Here is a 21,648-nt window from a genome sequence, read left to right as displayed (position 1 = left end):
CTCCATCCTGTAACTCTCTTTGTCTAAGCCTCTCCAGCTCTCTTTGTCTTATTTTCTCTCGCAGGGACTCAATGCGGCTCAAGGGCTTTCCGATTCTCCAACTATCCCTCCTCTCGACCCCTTGCCCTCCTCCCACGTCCTGCCCCTCTTCGCTTTGACCAGCGGCCCTTTTTCTCTCCGACATTTCCTCTCCGATGTAAAACACAGTCCGGGGGATTTCGATCTCCAGCGGACCAGCAGGGATCCCCACCGAGGCAGTCTTTTTTGGACTCCTGGGGGTGATGTCATGAACTAGGTTTTCACTGTACACCTGCCCCTCATGTTTGCTCTCTTGAGTTATTTCATAAGCAGCCCTGTAAGTTCTTTCTCCTTTCTCGTTGATATAGACAGTAGTATCTCCTATTTTTTCTATTTTAGTAATAAGATCCTCTGTGTGCTGGGACAAAACTGAGTGACCTTGGTGAAGTCCTGATGGCCCCGTACCCCTCCATTCGGCCCCTCTCTCTACTACTGTGCAGAGTAGGCTGGAGCACTCTGTGAAAGCCGATGCATGTCTGTACTGACCCTCAGCAGTGTGACACGAACTGGGCGGCTCTGCTGATGCACCAGTGACATAATTCTGAGTTTCTGATGCAATTGTGTTGTCAAATCCTTCTTCTCTTTGAAAATCGGACACCTTTTTGTCACAACTTTGTGGCTCAATTTGTCCTCCCATGTCTAAATCTCTGTCAGCTGCTTTCGTTTTCCCATCCTGCCTGATGGGTACTCTTCTAGCAAACGAGATTCCCTCTGTGTTTTTAACAGATGCCACCGTGAACCCTTCATCTCCATCTGCATCTCCTGCCTTTTCTGCAGCCCTCTTGTCGACAAGCTCTACTTTCTTAACTTCGTTCCTGTGTAGGATACACATTTCTGCCTCGGCATCTTCATTTTTTAGCTGTCCTTCTCTTCGCTTTCCGAACCTGTCTTTATCTAAAAAGCGTGCACATCCCATTTTGATCTTTGCTGTTGTTTCCTTCCTTAAGCCTGCTACATCCATCCAGGGTGCCACTCTCTTGTCTGAATGTATCCTCTCGTGCATCTTCCTCTCGTAATATTGATCTTCATCTAAACCGTTCTCCCTCGTACTGACGACTCGATCCGAGAAGCTAAATGAGCGTTTCGGCAAACCTTTCATCAGCATATTCCTCTCGCCTGCCCTCCTATCCTCATTCTGTTGGTCATTGTGGTCTCCTGAATATTTTCTCCTCCCAGGCCTGAGGAAGTTGTCTGAACTTTTGGATCGAGATGGAGGCTTTGGATGCTCTCCAAATTTACTCAGGAGCTGGCTGACCCTCCCTCCTCTTTCAACAAACACATTATCATCCAAGGTGTCCTTCCTGTCGTCTTTAATGACCGTCGCCTGGCCGCATGGTCTCTCTTTCTCCTTGGCAGTCTCTTTGTCTTTGTCTCTCTGCCAGGATATGTTTGTTCTGAGCTCCCTGCCCACACTCTCTCTCCTTCCATCCACTGTGCACTTCATCTCTCCCTCCTCTCTCCCTCCTCCTCCTCCTGGATTCCTCTCTTCAGAGCTTGCCGGGGGCTGTATGATCAGAACCTCAGAAGCTCGTATCTCTGTGACGCTCCCTCCTCCAGCCAGGATCTCCCTCAGGTCCATCTTCATCCCTCTCTTCCCCTGTTGGTCTTCCTCAGGCCTCTCCCTCTCCGCCTCCCTCCATCTACCCCTTCTCTCATCGCTCCCTTTCCTCTCCTGTTCAATAATGATGATATTGTCGGCCCGGATGGTACGGAGACAGGGGAGGGGAGAAAATGAACCAGTTGACTCTGTTTCTTTTTCTTCCTCATCTTTTCTTACTTTCAGGAAGTCCCTCTCCTTGGCTGCGTCTCTAACTGACTCTTTCCATGGGCCTTTATCTTTTTCCGAGGCCTCCCTGTTATTCTCTCTTTCTCTTCCTTGACTCCTGTCCCTGCTCATGTCTCTTTCCCGCCCCTCACTCAAATCTCTATACCTCTCTATTTTCAGCTCGATATTTCTCCCTCTTCCAGACTCCCCATCCTGACCCATGGGGTTCAGTCTGTCTTTCTCTCTTTCTTTCACATCCACCTCATTCCCTCTCTCCTTCCACACACTCTGTGTGCGAATAAATGGGTTTTCATGGACTGGGACTATAGTCTCCACAGACACCTCACTCACTGGTTTAGGGTCCGCATCGAGCCATAGTCCTGTATCAGGACTGAGTGGCGGTTCACTTCCCAAATTGACTGTTACAGAGCTGTCCGTGTCACTCAGACCATCAGACGGAGATCTGACATCCACCTGCAGGAGGCAGACATCCTTCTCCCTGTCACCAAAACACTCCTGCTTGGCTTTCCTCCGTTGGATGATCCCTCGTTTCCACGCGGGCATGCTGGCCAACTTCTCCTCCTCCTCTTTTTCTCTCCTCTCTCGCTCCTCCTCCTCTCTCCTCTTTTTCTCCAGCAGGAGTTGCTTCCATTCCGGCAGAGAGGAGACAGACATAACAGACGAGCTGCAAATTTTTTGGACAAGACGGTCAGTGTTCCTCTTTTGAGTGTCTGGGATGGATCTGGAAAAAGAAAAAAAGAAAAGAAATGGAAAATCTTTAAATAAAATCACATCTCTCTCACAGCCGTGTTTAATAGAGATGCACATCATCCAAATTGGCACATAATTCTGTTACAAATCTACAAACTGTGTTTGAGTGTAATCTGAGAGTAGAGAAGTATTTGCAACATTTAATAACATATAACCAAATTCAAATCAATGCACAAACAAAGCAGGACAACTTTTATTAATAGCAGCCTGCAGACCTACCTGTTGCACTGTCAAACTTTCATCTTTTACACAAAACAGCATCCTAAATTGTATAAAATTAACGTGTAGCACATAATACACAAGTAATTGACAATGACTTTGTGTTTTAGTGCAATATTAATGATGAAAATGTCAAACCAAACTTACCAAAATTCCAGTTTTTGCATGGAAATTACTGTCTCCGCTTCGACTTTACAGGTGACATCTCCACAGGAACGACTGTGCGTCTTGGCTGTGCGCAATACGCTCCACTCTGCGATGGAAAATCTCCTCTACCTCTGACCAACAGACTAATCTATACTCTTTTTTTTCAAACAGAGGGTTTAAATTACCGTCGTAGGACCCGGTCAACTCGCCCTACGACCTGACAGTGCAGCAGAGCTTGAAAACACCTCCACCGCCGCTATAGTAAATATTTTCAGCCTCCGAGCCGCAGGACTGTAATCCGATAATTACATTAAATTCCGTCAGGAGAGTTTAGTGCCACACACCATATTGTCGGACCTAAGAAAAGGCGTTTAGAGAACACTGCCGTCTGCCCGGGCACCAACCCCCCCTCCCCCCTCCTCCTTGTCTCTTCCTCCCGTCCTGCAGGGCTTATTGGAAAAGATGTGGAGTTGGAGGGAGGTGGTGTTGGTGTGAGCAGGGCAGAGCTGCAGGAGTTTACCTGAGACAAGGATGGCACTGTGGCACGTGTTAAAAACTACTTTATTAGGACTATAACTACATTTTTCATGCCAGGACATCCTCAGGATTTGGAAGCTTATTTCAATAATTCAAGATCAAAGCAACTTGACTTCATTTTATTTACCTGTAACCTGTAGGTTATCCTAAAAAATACCAACATGTGCTGATAATCTTAACAGAATAAATAAAGTCTTGGACAATACATGGACAATAATTTTGACTGTTTCCAAGCAGAAGACTGTGATTATCTTCACAGCAAACAAAGTGTATTTTACAGTTTAAACATGAAACTGAAATAAAGCCAAATATCACAATTTCAGAGGCACAGTTCATATATCCTTAACATTTAAAGGGGTACTCCATCATTTCAGTATTGTACTTCCATAAAGTGTGGGACTAATTCTAATAATTCAACCTCACAGCTTCTTTCATCAGACCCTCTATTCCTGGTAAACGCCCACTTCTTCCAAATTTCACTTTTCTTTTTGTTGTTTTTGCAGAAATTTGAGTCTCTAGCTTGAGATGACATCATCAGTTTTCCCAGGTTGGGCTGAACTTCTCGTGATGAGTAAACTGGTGGAGTTCCCCTTTTAAATAACTAGAATATGGAGTAATTGAGAAAGATCTGCAATTATTTTCTGTATTTTTCCAATATACCTCCATGGTTTGGCAGTCCTGTAATTCAGAAACCCAATTGTTGATGTTTTAGTTTGTTAGTTTCCATCTGAGCATATCAAATCAAATGTAAGATTTTTGTCACATTTTCAGTGTATATGTTTTTCTGCATACAGACCAAGAGAGCAAATAACTATTAACTCAACAGCTAATAAAAACAAAACACCAGTAAACAAATGAAAACTTCATATAAAAGAGTGCAAATAAACCAAAAGCAGCTTCTATAAACTGGTGTAACTTCCCTTTAAAATAAACAAAAGACCAGATAAAAAAAGATGAGACGACACCAACAGTATACAACTTATTGCATTTATTTAACATCGTCTTTGAAAATCCTTAAAATTATTACTGTCATCACATTGAGGCCACAATGCAGACATGGAAAAAACTAATAAAAACCTATAATAGATAAACAGTATAGAAGATAGCAGGACTTTGAAGTTTGAGGAAAAAATACTGGTCACTCTGCTAATAAGCAGTTAATTTAAGACACGAGTTACTTAGATTGTCAAGTAAGATGAAAAGGTCTGAAATACCAAACCCAAGCAGTTTGTTCAGATTCAAGTGGATTGCGGTTAGTTTTACATCACGGTCAATGCGCCCACAACCTTAGCAAGTGAGGAGTACATTCATAAATCTCAGAAATGCCACAAGACTTGTTTTCATTATAGCTGCAAACCGTGAAAAAAACTAAGCTGCATGTTTGTGCTTTCGCCAAAGTGAAATCTCAGTATGACATTCTTATTTAAAGGTGAATTAAATATAGAGTCAGTGTGCAGAGAAAATACAGTGTACTGTATCTACAGATGGCACATAGAATATAACCTATAAAAAACAACTCTTTCAAAAATGTGGTGTTACCTTAGTTCAAGTGTTAAATTCACTCTTAATGTTAACACAGCACTTCTGCCAGTTCAATCTAAGACAGTTTAAGACATTTTTAGTAGCACACAGAATACAGAATATAATTTCATACCCGTTTCAAAATCACACCATCCAAAGTATGAGAGTATGATGGATAGGATGATGTGGTCTACAATTATCTATCATTATTATTATTATTATCATTATTATCATCATTATATCTTTTTTCAGTACTTTCTTGCAATATATCATTTAATACAATTTATTAAATTAATGTGACCAGAAGTTTTAGAAAATGGATAGATTGATTATTTCATAAAAAGTTTAGTATGTCAGTTCATATTAGTTTATAAACGTCACATTTGAGGATTACATTTAAGACGTTTTAATACCGTCTAAGACCTTTTTTCTTTTGAGGAAACTCAAATAGAGTAGCGACTAACGATTATTATCATTTATCGATTTATCTGTAAAATATTTTCTTGATTAGTCGTTTGATCGATAAAATGTCAGAAAATTGTAAAAATCATTGTTTTGTCCCACAACCCAAAAAGACTTAAAGTTTTCTATCATAGACCCTAAAAAAACAGAAAATATTCACATTTTTAAAAAAACAGGAAGCTGAGAACAACAAACAACTTTAACAACAAATCACTCAAAAATGATTAACAATGATCAAAATTAGTTGAAGATTAATTTTCTGCTGATCAACTAAAGGATCAATTGGCTTATAGTGTTGCAGCTCTAAACTGAATTCAAAGACACCCTGTAACAGTTATCACAGCTCTTGCAGCGACTTCCTTTAGTAACAGACACCATTTAAAAAAAACAAAAAAAAAAAACAGACATGACATTTTTCATAAAGGAAGTGGAATAAAATCGTTTTCTTGTAATGAAACTCTTCTTTTCTGAAACCACATATGCAGTGAAAGGAATATCTAAGCATTACAGTGTCAAGTTGCAAATAGTTCAGTTCGAGTGTGGTCACGCTCCGTAAGCAGACATGACCAGTTGGTTCTTATTCAGCACGGCAGATATCAGGCTCACGGAGGATCACAGATGCTCTCTCCGGTTCATATTCAAACACTCAGTTGTCGAACAGTGTTTCTGGTTAATATTTAAACAGCAGTCCGCTTCATGTCACAGCAGTAAAGAAAAAGTTACATTTCACTTCTCCTTGTGGTTGCTCTTGTGTTGGTCGATGGTGTCGCCGCTGCCCCGCTGTGGCTCGGCGAAGTCCTGCATCTTACGGTTAAGCTGGACGCAGAGGTAGGCTAAATCCTGTTTGTCCAGTGAGTGTGCCAGGGCCAGGTAGGTCGACAGAGTCAGAGCCAGCAGCAGCCTGTCTAGAGACAAAGCCGGCAGGAGCCACAGCACGACGCCTAGCTCCAGACACACCGGGTGACGGAGGTGAGACAGGAAGCGCTGGGCACGGGGCGACTTGAACGACACGGGGTCCCCCAAACCAATACACTCATAATACACCTGGGAGAGAAAAGGAGAGAGGGGAGGGGGAGGGAGAGAGAGAGAGGGATGGAGAGTGAATTAGGTTAAGCAGCATCTCCAATAATGAGTCAATCTATTTACGTAACATTTTAGAGGTTTCCATATCCCTATCATGGATTACACAGCCCCTCTTACTCACTATTTGATCTCTTTTAAAAGGTCATGTTGCTGTTTTCGGCGTCAAATCACAATAAGGATATTAGTACTTGTTGTGGATGTGAACTGCTGAGTTAGATGTTGAATTAACCCCAATGTTGATCCTCTTGAGGCTCTCATCTGAGCCCAAAGAGATTTGTCTGGAGTTCAGTATTTGACAGCCGACCACACTAAATAAACGTGTTTCCTGAAGAAGAGGAGAGGGGCAGAGAGTCTAATCACAACTCAATGTGTGACCAGAAGTTGCTAATTATCAAGTTGCACGGGGCGAAATGTCAGAATTACATGTGAAAGTACATCTTTTTTTAACTTTTGGTGAAACAGGCTGAACGCACCACAGTTATGACACCTAAAAGAAACTGAAAAGTGAAATGAATCACATATTAGCAGGTTTAGGTTATAAACTGGATTGTGATACACGGTTTTGATAATGAAGCTAGTGACTCTGATGAAGGAACATTTTTACCTGCACAAGCCTGATTGTAAGACAGATATTTTAGGTTGTAACTATCAGTAAGTCTACTCTAAGCCATCTATGTTTCCCTTGGATTCGAAGTAGTGTTGCATCTATATTGTTTCCATAGAGACACAAAACTGTGAATCACAACATGAAACACGTTAATGTGTGATTGGCTGTAATAAGATCTAAAATGAGTCATCACAGAGAAAGTTACAGTCACGTTGCAGCTACAGACACAGTCCCTTCCTGCTCTCTGTGATCACCTCGTTTACAGTTCTTCTGTTTCTGTTGTCAGACAAGAGAACTAGCTCATACATACTTCCTGTTAACCAGCTGTCATTCTCAACCTGCTGCACTGTGGCCATAATATCAGTATTTAAAAAATCTACTTAAATACAGGTTCATGTGTGTACCACCACTACACAGATATTTAAAATGAACGACCACGGAGAAGCTTAGAGGTGATATGAAGTCGTTCTTAACTTCGCTGACCCTCAGTGGGCTGCTTACGTCATCGTTGTGCAAAAGTTCAGTGTTTTCCGTACACACTGAAAAACCGAGACGGCATTTTAAGATTTATGCACTCTGGAGACCATTTTTGGAAAAAGCTACTGTATGTTTGTGGGTGAGAAAAATGCTGTTTTAGTTTGCGCAGAGGGTGAAACAGAGAGAAAAAGACGCATTTTTATTTTTAAACAAATGTGCTCCGAGGGGACAGATTATACTGCAGAAGGTTTGAGTTGTTTGCCTATTCTTTAATGTTAAAAATAGAAAAATAAGAAGGTCTACAGTGGTTTAGCAGTTAAGAAACACATCATAAACTGTAACGACAATGACCCTGGTTCAATATAACTGGAGATCTTTACAGTACATCATTCACCCTCTCTCTTTCATTCCCTTTGTTTCACCTTTCAATTGTTAACTGTCAAATAAACGCCAAAAATGCCCCCAAATATTTCCTATTGCTGACATTTTCAAATCATTTTTTAATGAGTTAAGTATGATCTCTGGTTACCTGCTTGATGCCCAGCAGTTCTGGGTAATCAAAGATCATGAGGATGCTGCAGATGATGGCCCAGCAGAGGAAGTGCAGTGTGAAGCAGAGCAGAGGGAACCAGATGCTCCAAGGTGCATGACGAACCGACCACAGACAGGGAGCGCCAATCACCGGCTGCCAATAACGCATCAAGATCTATATACAGGATGATATAGAGATTGATATATGATGATGGATAAATTAATAGTTTGACCTTTTGTGTAACACTCTTGTTTTCAGAGTTAGATAAGCACTTTCATATGAGACTATACAGCCAGCAGCTAGTTAGCTTAGCTTAGCATAAAGAATGGAAACAACTAGCCTAGGTCTGTCTGTTGCAAAATTCGCCTGCCAGCACCTCTAAAACTCACAAATTAACACATCATATGTCATTGGTTTAATCTGAACCAATCTTAAGTGTAAAGACATCTATTTGCTGTTTTTATGGGGGACTATAATGTTTCTTCTGGTTGCCAGGCAACTCCTCAGCGCCATAAAAGTAGTCTGGAAATAACCCCTTGTAAAAATGGCTAAGTGTCGTTTTTACACTTGGTTTTTTGGCTGCATTAAACAAACAAGATGTAACATGTTCATTTATGAGCCTTTGGTGCTGGTTTTCAGTCTTGATGCAAAGATAAGCATTCTTTATATGGCTTCATATTTACTTAACAGACAAAGATGAGAGTAGAGCAAATATATAAAGTATATTCTCCAAAAACTATTCCTTTAAGAGAATGAAACTGTATTAACACATCAAACTGTTTAACAAGCATCACAACCATGAATCACAAAGTTATCTATCACACTATGACTCACAGTAAATTCATGTAATAAAATCATATTTCCAGACTTTAAGTGTGTGTGTTTTTGTACCTGGAGAGCGAGTGCAGTGCTGAAGCAGTACGCCGTCCTGTTCAGGGCCCCCAGCACTGACTGGCAGGCCTGTTTGACGGGCGACCAGGCGAGCAGACTGTGTTGTGCGGTGAAGAGAGCGAGCAGCCCAACATCCACAAGCAGAGACTTCAGGACAGAGCGGTCCTGCAGGGCCACCGACCACGGTATGGAGTCTGAGTGGTGTGAATAAACAGGGAAAAGTCACTTAAAATTCTCATCACCAGTTATATTTATATTGTCATGAATTTATTTTAGTTATGTAAACTTACATAAAACTACACCAAAAAGCAGGAACCATTTATTGATTCATTTATTGTCTTTATTTCAGTCTCAAATAAATAAAACCTGAAATCTGAAATATAAAAATGTGCTTAAACACTCAATAATAAATCAATGTAAGTGAAAAGATGCCCAAGCTTATTGAGCCTACCTTACAAATTAGGGAATATATGAACAGAATAAACAAACTAAAAACATTATTGGTGATTTTGGACAAGATAATAACAATAATATTCAGTGCAGAGGCAGGAAACCTGAATGGACATATTTAAAGCACCCACCTAAAAATGTTTCAAAATACTACAGAAAACAATATGACCACATAAAAGAGTGCGTGTCCACATGTGTGTGTCTATGAGTGTCCAAGTGTGTGCATGTGTCAACTTTAATGTCCTGAGGGAAATTTGTCTTGGGTATAAGTGCAGCAGTCAAACATGACAATATAGAGTCAAAACAATACATCTGACAAGACAATGCAGTGGTGCACCAGTGCAAAAAGTGCTGCACACAGCTACCATAAAACAATGAACAATTAAGAGGCATAATAAATGTAATATAAGACTGAGCAGGCAATGCAGCGGTGCAATCAGACACAAAGTTTAAATACATCTAACTAGAAGACGTTTATTTCAATATGCATCTTTTTTTAAACATACTGCATCCTTAACATTGTAAATTCAACATCATGACCTTATAAAACACAGCTATCCATGAAGGCATAGAGAACACACAGGTACAATTTGTAGTTAAAAGTAGATTAATAGTAGTTGTTCACATTTTATCAAAAACTGGCCATTATAATCAGTGTCAGGAATAAGAGACAGACTTCATGCAGGAAAGAAGAGGAAAGAAGGGCAGTGCTTACAGAGCTACAAAGGCTATAGGACAAGTGGAGGCCAGGTTACTGATCTGGTTGACAGTAAGTGGGGACTTGGTTGGGGGGGTCTACATTTTTTAGAGTAACTGGACCAATTACTAACACTGTTGTAGATTTGGACAGCAGTGGATGATGAAGAGATAGACAGACAGAGACAGTGATGCAGCCTAAAGAAGGCTACTGTTCACAACCACTCATGCATTAAACATGCCCATGCAAAACATGATACAAAATCAGCACCCTGATTGACACATTATGGAGCCCTTTTACTGTAGCACAAGCCAATACACAATAAATGTAGGTGTCATTGTGCTGAATTCAAATATATCTGCATAGTGTTTTTTCCCCTCTGCAATCACAACATTTTACAATTTAAACTCAAAGCTCTAACGCCACAAAGATCCATATAACAATCTATATAAAGTCGTTTTAAAAAGGCAGCCTTTCATGAAAGAAAAAGTTGTAGCGCCCAACGTGGGGCTCGAACCCACGACCCTGAGATTAAGAGTCTCATGCTCTACCGACTGAGCTAGCCGGGCACTGCCACTTCTCGGCCTCTCACTGATATATCAAGCGACACACGTGGATGTACTATGGCTCAAATATTTGCATACTAGTTAGGGTATATGTGTTATTTTATTTTTTCTTGCTCATTAGCTATAAAGATTTAATTTGTGCTATGAAACAATTACTCGACTAAACTCTGCTAACTTCTCTTGGAGGCCCGCCAGCCGCAGTCTCACGGAAGCTTACCTTGACACAGCTTCGTCTCCCCGGTGATGTTGTGGTAAATGGCTCGAAATGATATGAACCGAATAAAATCTGCGCCGGATATGAAGACAAACGCAAAGTTCAGCAGAGACACGGTGCAGAAAAAACACACACGTAACGTTGCCGCCACTGACGCCATTTCAATCAGTGTTTTATCTTCTTTTGGCAACTTCCACGAGTTGTTTCTTCCGGGAGGACAAGATGCAGTACCGATTTATTAACACACGGTGTCGCTGCTGTGCGGCATCAACCAGCATGGAAATATAGACATTTTGTGTTGTACAACTGATCTTTATTTTTATTTTGAGGTGCAATAATAGAAACATTGACTTAATTGCTTTACTTAAGGAAATATCATAAAACCTTAATGTAGAAATATTCAATAAAACAGGTAAAAGTCCTACAACAGCAGATTTATTGTTAGTAAAATGTAATTTATGTACAAAAAGAGTAAAGCTACACTGGAGAATGGCTCCTTTAAAAGTATTATACAGTTTTTTTGGGATTATTATTACAGATGTCAGCAGCCATACTCGACATGTAGCCTACCATATTTCTGCTGAGTGCCTGAATTTGCAGCAGTTGTGGGCTTGGATAGTACTTTGATGGGAAAAATTAGTTGCTGCTGGAAGTGGTGTTGGTAGACCACTAGGGGGAAGTTTTCCCTCTGTTCCTAATAAATCCAAATGACGTGGGCAATATGCTGTAGGACAGTGGTCAACAACCCTGCTCTTGGAGAGCTACTGCCCTGCATGTTTTAGGTATCGACCCACTCTAACACACCTGATTCTAATAATTAACTGTTTATCAAACCCTTGACAAACTTCAGCTGCTTGATAAAGAGTTAATTATTAGAATCAGGTGTGTTAGAGTGAGGCGATACCTAAAACATGTAGGTGTGTAGCTCCCCAGGGGCAGGGTTGGTGACCACTGCTGTAAGAGATTAGTTTAAAACAGAAAAATTTGTAGTGTAATTTTATATATAATCTGACATTTCTAATTCCTAATTCATCAGCTCATGCAGGCCATCAAACTGCCACCAAACAGATCCAAATATACAATATTTGGATCTGTTTGGATTACAGTGGCGTGCACAGACTTCTTGAAGGACAGGGGCGAAATAAAAAAAAGGTCACATTCAGTGCATTCTCGCCACTGAAGAGGGCACTTTAGCGCGGGACTTTCAACAATAGGGACAATGGGGGGGGGGGGGGGCCTTGTGCACACCACTTACTGTATATGTAGCGTAATTAATTAAAAGTTGCAATGTAATTTAGTCAACAAGCAAATAACTGCATCAGCCTATTATTAAACCTGTCTGTAGCCAAAACCACACACCCAACAACAAGGTTATGTATCTGAACACCAAAAGGGTTAATTTCTCCGAGTCAGTCTTTGCAAAGCATTTATCTATCATTGGATAGACTCCAAGGCGTGTTTGTAAAGATGATACAGCCCTGCAAGTTTATCCAGGTCTTTCCTTCTGTTTTACAATCTCAGTCCGCACAATCTACAACTACAAATGACATGTTGTATGTGTCAATATAGGCAAAACAATACTCTATCGGAATTACACATTTTCTCTTATACAATAAATAAATAAATACAGCTCACACAAATACTATATGACAGAGATTTCACAACTGTGAGCTCTGAATGGAGTAGGCTACTCCAAATGCTGCACAATTACGCAGATGCAGCTTCGGTGGCAACAATGATGGTGCTGGAATTTGAATCCAAAGCTGGAATTGTTGTTGTTTTGGTTGCGAAGAACCTGAGTATATCTATTTTCACTCCTGTCAGGTTTTGGCGACTGGCAGACTCTACTTATTTGAATTTGAGTGCTCAAAGTGCGCATGTATGTGCAGCGTATGAGGGAGAGACGGGAGATGCTCACACAGCAGCACAGATCATTGTTCTGTCTCTGACAGCAGTACACTCAGACAATATGTTTGTGGATTTAAATCTATTATGTTTATGGAGTTAGTTTGTATTTATTGATATTGTGTTACAGAGTTCTATTTAAATATGTCTCTAAAACATGATTTTAGAGTCATGATCTCATGATCTCACAGCTGTGTGTGTAAACAGGGTCATTACACTTATAAATAGAGTTTATGGAGAAATATACAGGTTGAAGAAAAAAGTTAATATTACATATACAGTGGTGTGATGCGTTTATTGAAAGGTTGGACCAGTTGATTGGGGTCAACTTGTGCATTTGGGGACAAAAGTCGTGTCTCCAAGTGGTAGAATGCTGATTTTTGGGTCAATAGTTCAAGTTAATGTAAAGGTTAAGTTTAGGTAAGAAGTGATTATGGTTAGAGTAAGTCTGCAGAAAATTAATGTAACTCTGTGTGTGTGTGTGTGTGTGTGTGTGTGTGTGTGTGTGTGTGTGTGTGTGTGTGTGTGTGTGTGTGTGTGTGTGTGTGTATGTGTGTAAGTGTGAGTGTTCTAAAATATGCAAATGAGCTGGTAAATTAACTTTATGACATCACAGTACGATGTATGACATCATAGAATCTTGGAACATTTAGTAAGCAGATTTCAGCTTCTTCATTCCAGTTATTGAACCCACAGAAGACAGACAGGTTTGTCTTCAGTAGCAGTGAGTTCAAAGCTAAAAAGACAAACTTTAGTGAGTTGAAAAACTATTCTTAGACCTCAGCAGCAGCTATTAGTAGTAAGTATTTCTTTCTTTCTTTTTTTATGTAAAATAATCAGAAAATAATGATATTAATGATAAATAACGTGAATAACTGAACAAATATAATTACGCTCAAATCAAATTTAATACCTTAACTCCTACAATTTCAGACACTTTAAGACATTTTTAGACCTTCAATATCAAAACCTAAACTTCAAACATTTTCAGACTTTTTAAGGTTTCATGCTTGCATCAAATTGTCTCATGTAACTTTTACAGACTTTCATTTTTTGCTGGTGCTTAAAACAGAAATAATGATCCTGATTTTGAATTCTTTCTTCCATCCTTGTCCAGTCTCAGTGAAAATGAACACAGTTACAGAGTTCAGCGATAGCGGCCTGCTCCAAGCGTCATACGCATTGAAATTCATTCAGAGGCAGCTGGTGGAGCTGTCTATGGACTGCGAGACCACCATTCAGAAAGAACTGATCTGTCCTCAGTTCTTCATCGACCTCCAGAACAAATTGGAGAAAGTCCTTCATGAAGTAGGTGTTTCAATTTCAACCATGTTTCTTTTTTCCAAACTGATTTTAAGAAACACATTCATCCTTTTGTTTATAGTGCATGCTTTATTGCATTTAGTCATTTATAACAGAGATTTTGTCTCTTTTGTGTGTTTGATTTAGACCCGCTCAGTGTGTTGCCCTCCACCAAGAAAACCAGAGGAGGATGACTTTATTACCATTAAGCGGTTCAGCGGTGGCAGCTTTGGGTGAGTAAGACTTCTTTATATTCTAACAGACTGTTTGGACTCCACAGAGAGTTCAGTCCAAACACAGAGAAATGTCATACTGAAGAATCTTTTAGTTTCTTGTTAAATCAGAGCTGATGTTCAGTAGTAGAAGCTGCTAATGTTTCCTTTTCCTTCTTGTGCAGATCTGTAAACCTTGTTCGCCACAGAGCGACCAGCCAAGCTTTCGCCATGAAAGTCATAAATTGGAGGAACTTGACTACGGAGGAAGACATTGTACAGGTGTTGGCAGAGAGAGCCATTCTCTCCTACACCCAAAGTCCGTACTTAGTCTCAATGCTTTGTGCATTTGAGACAAACAGAGACCTCCGTGTTATAATGGAATATGTAGCAGGTAAGAAAGTTGTTTGTTTAGACAGAGATAGAACACATAAATGAGCTTTCCTCTATTATCTATGGAGCCCATCCATGCTACCCACCCAACACACACTGAGAACATGTCTCTTCCTGTCCTTCTAGGTGGGGATTGTGCCTCCTTGCTGGAGGAACGGGGGCGCTTTTCCCCAAAGATGGCAAGAACATACGTTGCAGAGACGACCATGGCTTTGGAATATCTGCATAGTTATGGAGTAATTCACAGGGACCTGAAACCTGCAAAGTGAGTCATCAATCTGTCCCATCAATCTGACATGTAGAGTTAGAGTTTGGTGTGTAATCTAACATGAGACATGTTTCTGCTTTCCTCTGTTGTAGCATGTTGATAACTTCCACTGGCCACATCAAGGTGACCGATTTTGGCCTCTCAAAAATCGGTCAACTGAGCATTGCCCCAGATGTTCAGCAAACACCAGTAATGAAGATTGCACAAGAATTCACGGACAACGATGTAAGTCTTTGATTTTTCTCTTCTGTGATTATTTGAGCTCAAACCTGGATCGTTGTTCTAATCATGTTCTGTTTCATACCTTCAGACAGTGGGCACTCCTTATTATATGGCCCCAGAGACCGTACTAGAGGTGGGGTATGGGAAGCCCGTGGACTGGTGGGCCCTAGGGATCATCCTTTTTGAGTTCCTGGTGGGTACCGTTCCATTTGATGGGGTCGACGATGACGACCTGGACAAGCGCATCGTTGAAGGTAAGAATCTTTATTTCAGTTCATCTCTTTCATCCCATTTTTTTTTTTTTTACCAAAAGTTAGACTGAATACTCCTAAAAATGTCAAATGGTGTAACTACAAAAGAATGATAAATATATGGACACAAAAAAACATCATTGACACTTCTATATTTAAGTCATGCTAGCAGATCTAAATGAATCTTTCTTTATGTTAAAAGATCATTCAAAATGTACATTATCCTACTTTGTGATTTTCATGAAAATCTAGCAACATGTGGTTGAATTTCTTGTTTCTTTTACTTTGAACTTGTTTAAAGATGTTTGGATTACTGATATGTGCTTTTTTTTCTCAGACGACGTCATCTGGCCAGAGGGGAAAGCACCCCAAGACACTGATGCCCAGGACCTGGTTAGCCTTCTTCTTCAGAAGGATGCGAAAAGACGTCTGGGGACAGGTTAGTGTCACATTCACGAATGATGAAGATGTGGATAGAGACAGGATGGGAGCTGATGGGAGACTTGTTGTTTCTTCACATTCTCAATTTTTTGTGTGGATTTACAACATCTGTTTGTCTCACTTGTTCCCCAGGAGGAGCTGGAGAGGTGAAGGCTCACCCTTTTTTCAGAGGACTCAGCTGGATGTTCCTTTTGGACGAAGAGCCTCCATTCATCCCCCAGCTGAGGACTGAGGAGGACACCAGCCATTTTAATTGTAAGTGCCAACACACACACACACACACACACACACACACACACACATTCGTTTTTTCTCCTTTTCTTTAACATAATGCATGATGGTTGTTGCTGTGGTTTCTACAGCCAGCATAGCCCAGCTGTGCCAGGAGGACCAGGAGAACCAGGAGGGTGATGAGGAAACAACGGCGAAGCTGCCGTACCTCTGCTCGGTGGCCCACCGCTTCGCTGAGGTACACTTTTTAAATCCAGCTGCTGTTTGACACTGTAAATCCATTTCTCACTATCAAAGACATACAAGGAAATGATCGTTTTGATGCTTTTCTTTTGAAACTGCAGGTTTACGGCAGCCCTGAACATCTGTCTGCTCCAGTCGCCTTCAGTGACATTGTGGTTACAAGACTGGTGGAGGAGTACGAGTACGAGGAATACGAGGAGTATGAGGAAGAAGAGGAGGAAGAGGAGCAGGACTGCTATTATGAAGGTAAGTTTAATAATTATTCAGAGTTTCAGGAAGCAGATGACGACTCTTGGGAGCAGGAGTCCAGTGAGGAAAAGGAAGAGGTCCTTCAGGAGGAGCGACAGAAAAGACGTCGAGCTACACCAAGGAGGAGGAGGATAAAGAAAAGAAGGCGGTGTACATGGAAGAGGAGGCCTTGCCTGAGGAAGAGGAGGAGAGGACCAAACGGAGGAGGACAGAGAAAAATACTGGACACTGTTTTGTCACCATCCCTTCATCTTTTCCAAGAAAATATTGACACTGGTCTCCTTAACAAAAACATTGAGGAACAGAGGCCTGCTGCTAATAACAGGTGTGGGGAGGTGTTTAGGAGGTGCATGAGGACTTTGACAAGCATCATGTGCTGTCCTGTGAGGAGGAGGAGGAATGTGTAGAGAAATTCGGAGACAAGCAGGAGGAGGAGGAGTGTGTAGAGGAGGAAGAGTGTGTAGAGGTCAGAGACAAGCAACAACAACAACTTGCTCAAAGAGGCCGAGAGACAATGAGGAAGAGGCGAAGGAGGAGAAGTTGCAGTCTTTGTGTTTATTTTTCTGTTGTTATGGAAACATATTGCTGCCACGCCAGAAAAAGAAAAACAGATCAACATTAATTAGATAAATTGTATATTGTTATAATAATAATAATAATAATAATAATAATGATAATGATAATGATAATGATAAGGATAATAATAATGATAAACTTTGGATGTTTACTGATACTGATTTTTCTTTTTCTGGCAGCAATATACTTCCATAGCTTCCTTTTGTCTTTTCATTATCTTGTTTTTCTTTTTCTTTCCTTTCCTTGCAACTTTAAAAAATAAAATAAAAAAATAAAAAAACACTGGTTGTAGATCAGCTTTTTGAACTGAACACAACAGTAAGAGTCATTTAGGGCGATAGCAGTGAAATAAAGCACACAACAAAAGAATATCGGTGATGTAAAGGTGTTGGGGGGGGGGGGGGGTAGGCTTAGGGTTGGGGGGGGGCAGCTATGTAATAACATAACTTTCATATAACAGTTGAATGAGATTTGAAGAGTTTGTGAATGTGTCCTCATCACTGTGTAGAGACCTCCATGATCATCTACAACATGTTTATAATAAAACTACAGTAAAAAAACATTATTACGACTGACAACTCACACACACTTTGATTGAAATGATAAGTTCATCAGAAAAATGTGTCAGTTGAATGCTAATATGTACAGAACAGTAGTATTTTCAGGAAATGTGTGTGATAATATCTAAACATGTGATTCATAGTGAAAAGAAGAACATTTTCATCAGATCACAAAGTAACATAACGTGTCAATCATTCATCACAGTTTATCATATTTTATCTCATAAATTAAAAAAAAAATCAGTAGGCCTATCACAGCACTGTGTTTCCACAGAGCATGAAAACCTATATTAAATAATAATAATAATAATAATAATAATAATAATAATAATAAAACGTTATTCATAAAGCATTCATACAAGGGATGAAGAACTGTCCTGAATTCAAGTATTATCAACAACCATATTAATTAGTACTTAAATACTAAATGATTGATGTGTCTGATAAGTTGTTGGTTCAATTCCTTGTTAGTATAGTGGACAGTATCTCCACCTGTCACGCGGAAGATTGGGGTTTGATTCCCTGACGGGGAGGTTTCACTTTTCTACCAGCTGTTCATTATTTAGCAACATATCAACAACATGATGCATGATCTTCCCTGTCAAATGCAGACAGGATATAAACCTGTATCATTCACACACACAAATAAAGTCCTGGCAAATATAAGTACATTTACTCTAATTAAAATACATATATATAGATATATTATGAATTTCTACACTGTTTTCTAGTGTTGTACATTGTAAACAGAAATATATTAAGATTTAAATCAATAAAAATATAAACTGTATTTAAAATGCTTTAATAACAGAGTTTATTAGGCATGGTGAAGTGTTATCAAATTAGTTTTAAAGAAAGTTTATCAGATGTGAGGTTTTATTTATTCTACAATGAAAACACAAATTAATGTTTCCACCCAGTTTTGAACCACAGACCTTTCGTGTGTGAGGTGAATGTGATGACCACTACACTACAGAAATTGTTGTAGACCCCAAAGAAACTGTATATGAAAAAATTAAAGAACATATAAAGGACATATATATAACTTTATTACATTATATCTCCACCAGGCTCCCCCAGAAGGCAGTTTAGCATGAGACACGAGGGGACACGAGCCCCCCCCCCCCCTTGTGCACACCACTGTTGGGTTACCTTTAATGAAGACAAGCAATTGTGCAAAATAATACAGAGTGACAAACTTAAAAAATACACTTTTCATTCACTAAACAAGGGTGAAACAAGGCCAGCAGAAAACACACAGAGAACCTGCTCCTATCTTCAAACGAGGTTAACGTCACTTCCATAACACTCTGCGTGGTAATTTCTGTCAAATGATACCACTCGAATAGACTCTGTGCACCCCTGAAACAAAGGAGGAAAACTGTTAATAATTCTCAAAGAAGTAACAATGAACACATTTACTGTATGTGCCATTAATAATCAATCAACTCAAAACGTGAAACACAAATATAGTATTTATTCACAGTAATTGACATCAAGGCTCACCTCAGACGGCAGTATCGGCATCCGGCAGGCGGCACACCGGGGAGCCTGGACCCTGAAACAGAAAGTCACAGGACCTCAACGATGATGTCACTCTGGGTGTGACTTATCTCATGTGTAAGCCTGTCTGGCAGGGTTTGGTTTAGTCTTTTGTCTGAGGTGTGAATTAAAGGGCTTGGCTCATTGTCCTGTATAAATAAAAGCCCCTTTTCCACTACAACTAAACTCTACTTGCCCTTTTTTTGTTATCCATTAGGTCAAAGTTGTGGATAGTACCTGGTATCTGATACTACCACCAGCTGATACTAAAAGTTGACATGAAAACACTGAAACCCACCTGATTGGTCAGTCAAAGCTCTGTCTAAGAAACTCAAACTCACTTGTGATAGTCGCTGACACAGTAAATCCTGCTGTTAGTGTCTATATTGAAGGGCAGACCCTCCAGGCTCTGTCTACAGATGACACAGCGAAAACAGGACGGGTGGTAGGTCTTCCCATGAGCCTGCAGGACCTTAAGGTGCACACAAATCCCAAATAAAGACCTACACACACATACCATTGATGCACATGTATTTAAATGAATGCGTATGTACTCACCATGTCCTCGATTGAATGCCCACAGCTGATACACACTTCCGGGGTTGGATGAACTCCTGAGTACTACATTAAACAATTCACTCAATAAATATCTGGCAAATTGCTGAAAATGTTCTCAACCTAATGTGTTTGCATCAAATTATAACCCGTTATGTAGTAATAATAGTAACAATTTTCTTACCAAAAAGTCATCTTCACAGTATATCCTTCCTGACACTGTATAAAATGGTTGTCCACTGAGCTTTTTACCTAAATGTGGAACACATTTGCACATTAAGTAAAGTCAGTGTGAGAAGTGGTGCCTCTTGCATAATGTGATATGTAGTAACATACTGCTGATTCACCTTAGAGATAAAAAAAACACAGTAACATAAGCCGGTTTAATCATGTACTGTAAGAGGTTAGCCAATATTATTTTTATTATGATTTTTACCACAATGCAATCTAAAGTTCAGTTTTAATTGTCATTTCACTTGTCAGAAATACTGTTTGTTTGGGACCAGGGCACAAAAAAAGAAAAAGTAAAAGAAAAAGAAATAAAGTACATAAGCACACGATCATTAAAAACATTGTTTCATCTGCTCCCGGGATAAAAGGTGTGAATTAAAGGGCTCATTGTCCTGTATAAAGCCCCTTTTCCACAATCTGTTCATGTGAGGATGGAACAGTAACTTTTTAGTTGTATTTATTACATTTACTATTATGATTGGCAGTAGTTGCATTATTATGTATTGATTTATTATTGTATTTTGAATTCTATTGTAATTTATTTGATTGCCACCACCAAAAAAATCAATAAATAAATTACACACAATCCAAAAAACTAAGTAAGAGAATTAAAGGCATATCAATAAAAAGTAGTACGCATTGTTTATTGGGGCAAATAAACAAAATTATGAATACATATATAAAAAATAAAAAAAAAGACTCACTACAGACGCTGCAGGTGAAACAAGTGTCGTGGAACAGACATCCCATCGCCTGGCAGGCTCTTCCTGTACTGTACACCGCTTTACTGCATCTTGTACAGTTTCCTAAATAAAAATCGCACACAGAACAGTTCATGATCACTTTTGGGGGCAGTAAGCAGACTTACATTAATTTCCCAGAGACTTATTGTAACCTTAACCTTAAACAGTGACCCAAAAATCAGCTTTTGCCCCTAATTGGTTGAGTCATCCCCAATAAGCTGGTCCCAAGTCTGAAATTTGTCCCCAAAAGTAGCTTATGATAGACCACACACACACACACACACACACACACACACACACACACACACACACACACACACACACACACACACACACACCACAACACACACACCACAACACAATGAATAAACACAATGAATGGGCATTAATTTCTGAGTCACGGCTGAGCAGTTTCACTGTGCAACTAGATCCATGCTTCATTCACTGGAAACAAACAGACTGAAAACACACTCACATACAATGTACACACTCTACCAGCCTGTGGAGAGCTAGATGACCATTAAAAACTAAAAACTGTATTCCTCTCTTACCAAAATATAGACTGGAACTAGAACTGGTGTCCATCTCCTACTTTCCCCAGTTGACTTTCTCTGCATGAGCCTACAGTTCAACTGTCTGGGGGTTTAATCTTACATGTACAGCAGACAGCTGTAAGAGGAGCTGCTATCTGGGTTTATGGCAGTTGC

General features: G+C 39.9%; 2 protein-coding genes and 1 non-coding gene across 3 annotated transcripts in view; all 3 read right to left on the bottom strand.

The window, feature by feature from the left end:
* LOC128374290 (tetranectin-like) overlaps positions 1–21,648 on the bottom strand; it is a 171,901-nt gene that overhangs the window by 126,153 nt on the left and 24,100 nt on the right. The window lies entirely within an intron of this gene.
* Positions 6,223–11,177, bottom strand: nrm (nurim). Its single transcript, XM_053334571.1, has 4 exons — positions 11,021–11,177; positions 9,091–9,284; positions 8,197–8,373; positions 6,223–6,544 (listed from the first exon to the last, which is right to left on the bottom strand). The coding sequence occupies exons 1-4, from the start codon at positions 11,175–11,177 to the stop codon at positions 6,227–6,229; spliced, it is 846 nt and encodes a 281-aa protein (XP_053190546.1). The 3' UTR covers positions 6,223–6,226.
* On the bottom strand, positions 10,734–10,806 carry trnak-cuu (transfer RNA lysine (anticodon CUU)). The gene has a single exon. It is a non-coding gene; the product is annotated as a tRNA-Lys (tRNA).

The sequence above is a fragment of the Scomber japonicus genome, chromosome 15 (genome assembly GCF_027409825.1).
Source record: "Scomber japonicus isolate fScoJap1 chromosome 15, fScoJap1.pri, whole genome shotgun sequence".
NCBI classification, from domain to species: Eukaryota; Metazoa; Chordata; class Actinopteri; order Scombriformes; family Scombridae; genus Scomber; species Scomber japonicus.
This window is presented reverse-complemented; position numbering and strand designations above follow the sequence as displayed.

Coding starts and splice junctions, on each gene's coding strand:
- nrm (XM_053334571.1), bottom strand. CDS start 11,177: ATGGCGTCAGTGGCGGCAACGTTACGTGTGTGTTTTTTCTGCACCGTG. Junction 9,285..11,020: donor GGAGACGAAGCTGTGTCAAG/GTAAGCTTCCGT, acceptor CACACCACTCAG/ACTCCATACCGTGGTCGGTG. Junction 8,374..9,090: donor GCACTGCACTCGCTCTCCAG/GTACAAAAACAC, acceptor TCCTGTATATAG/ATCTTGATGCGTTATTGGCA.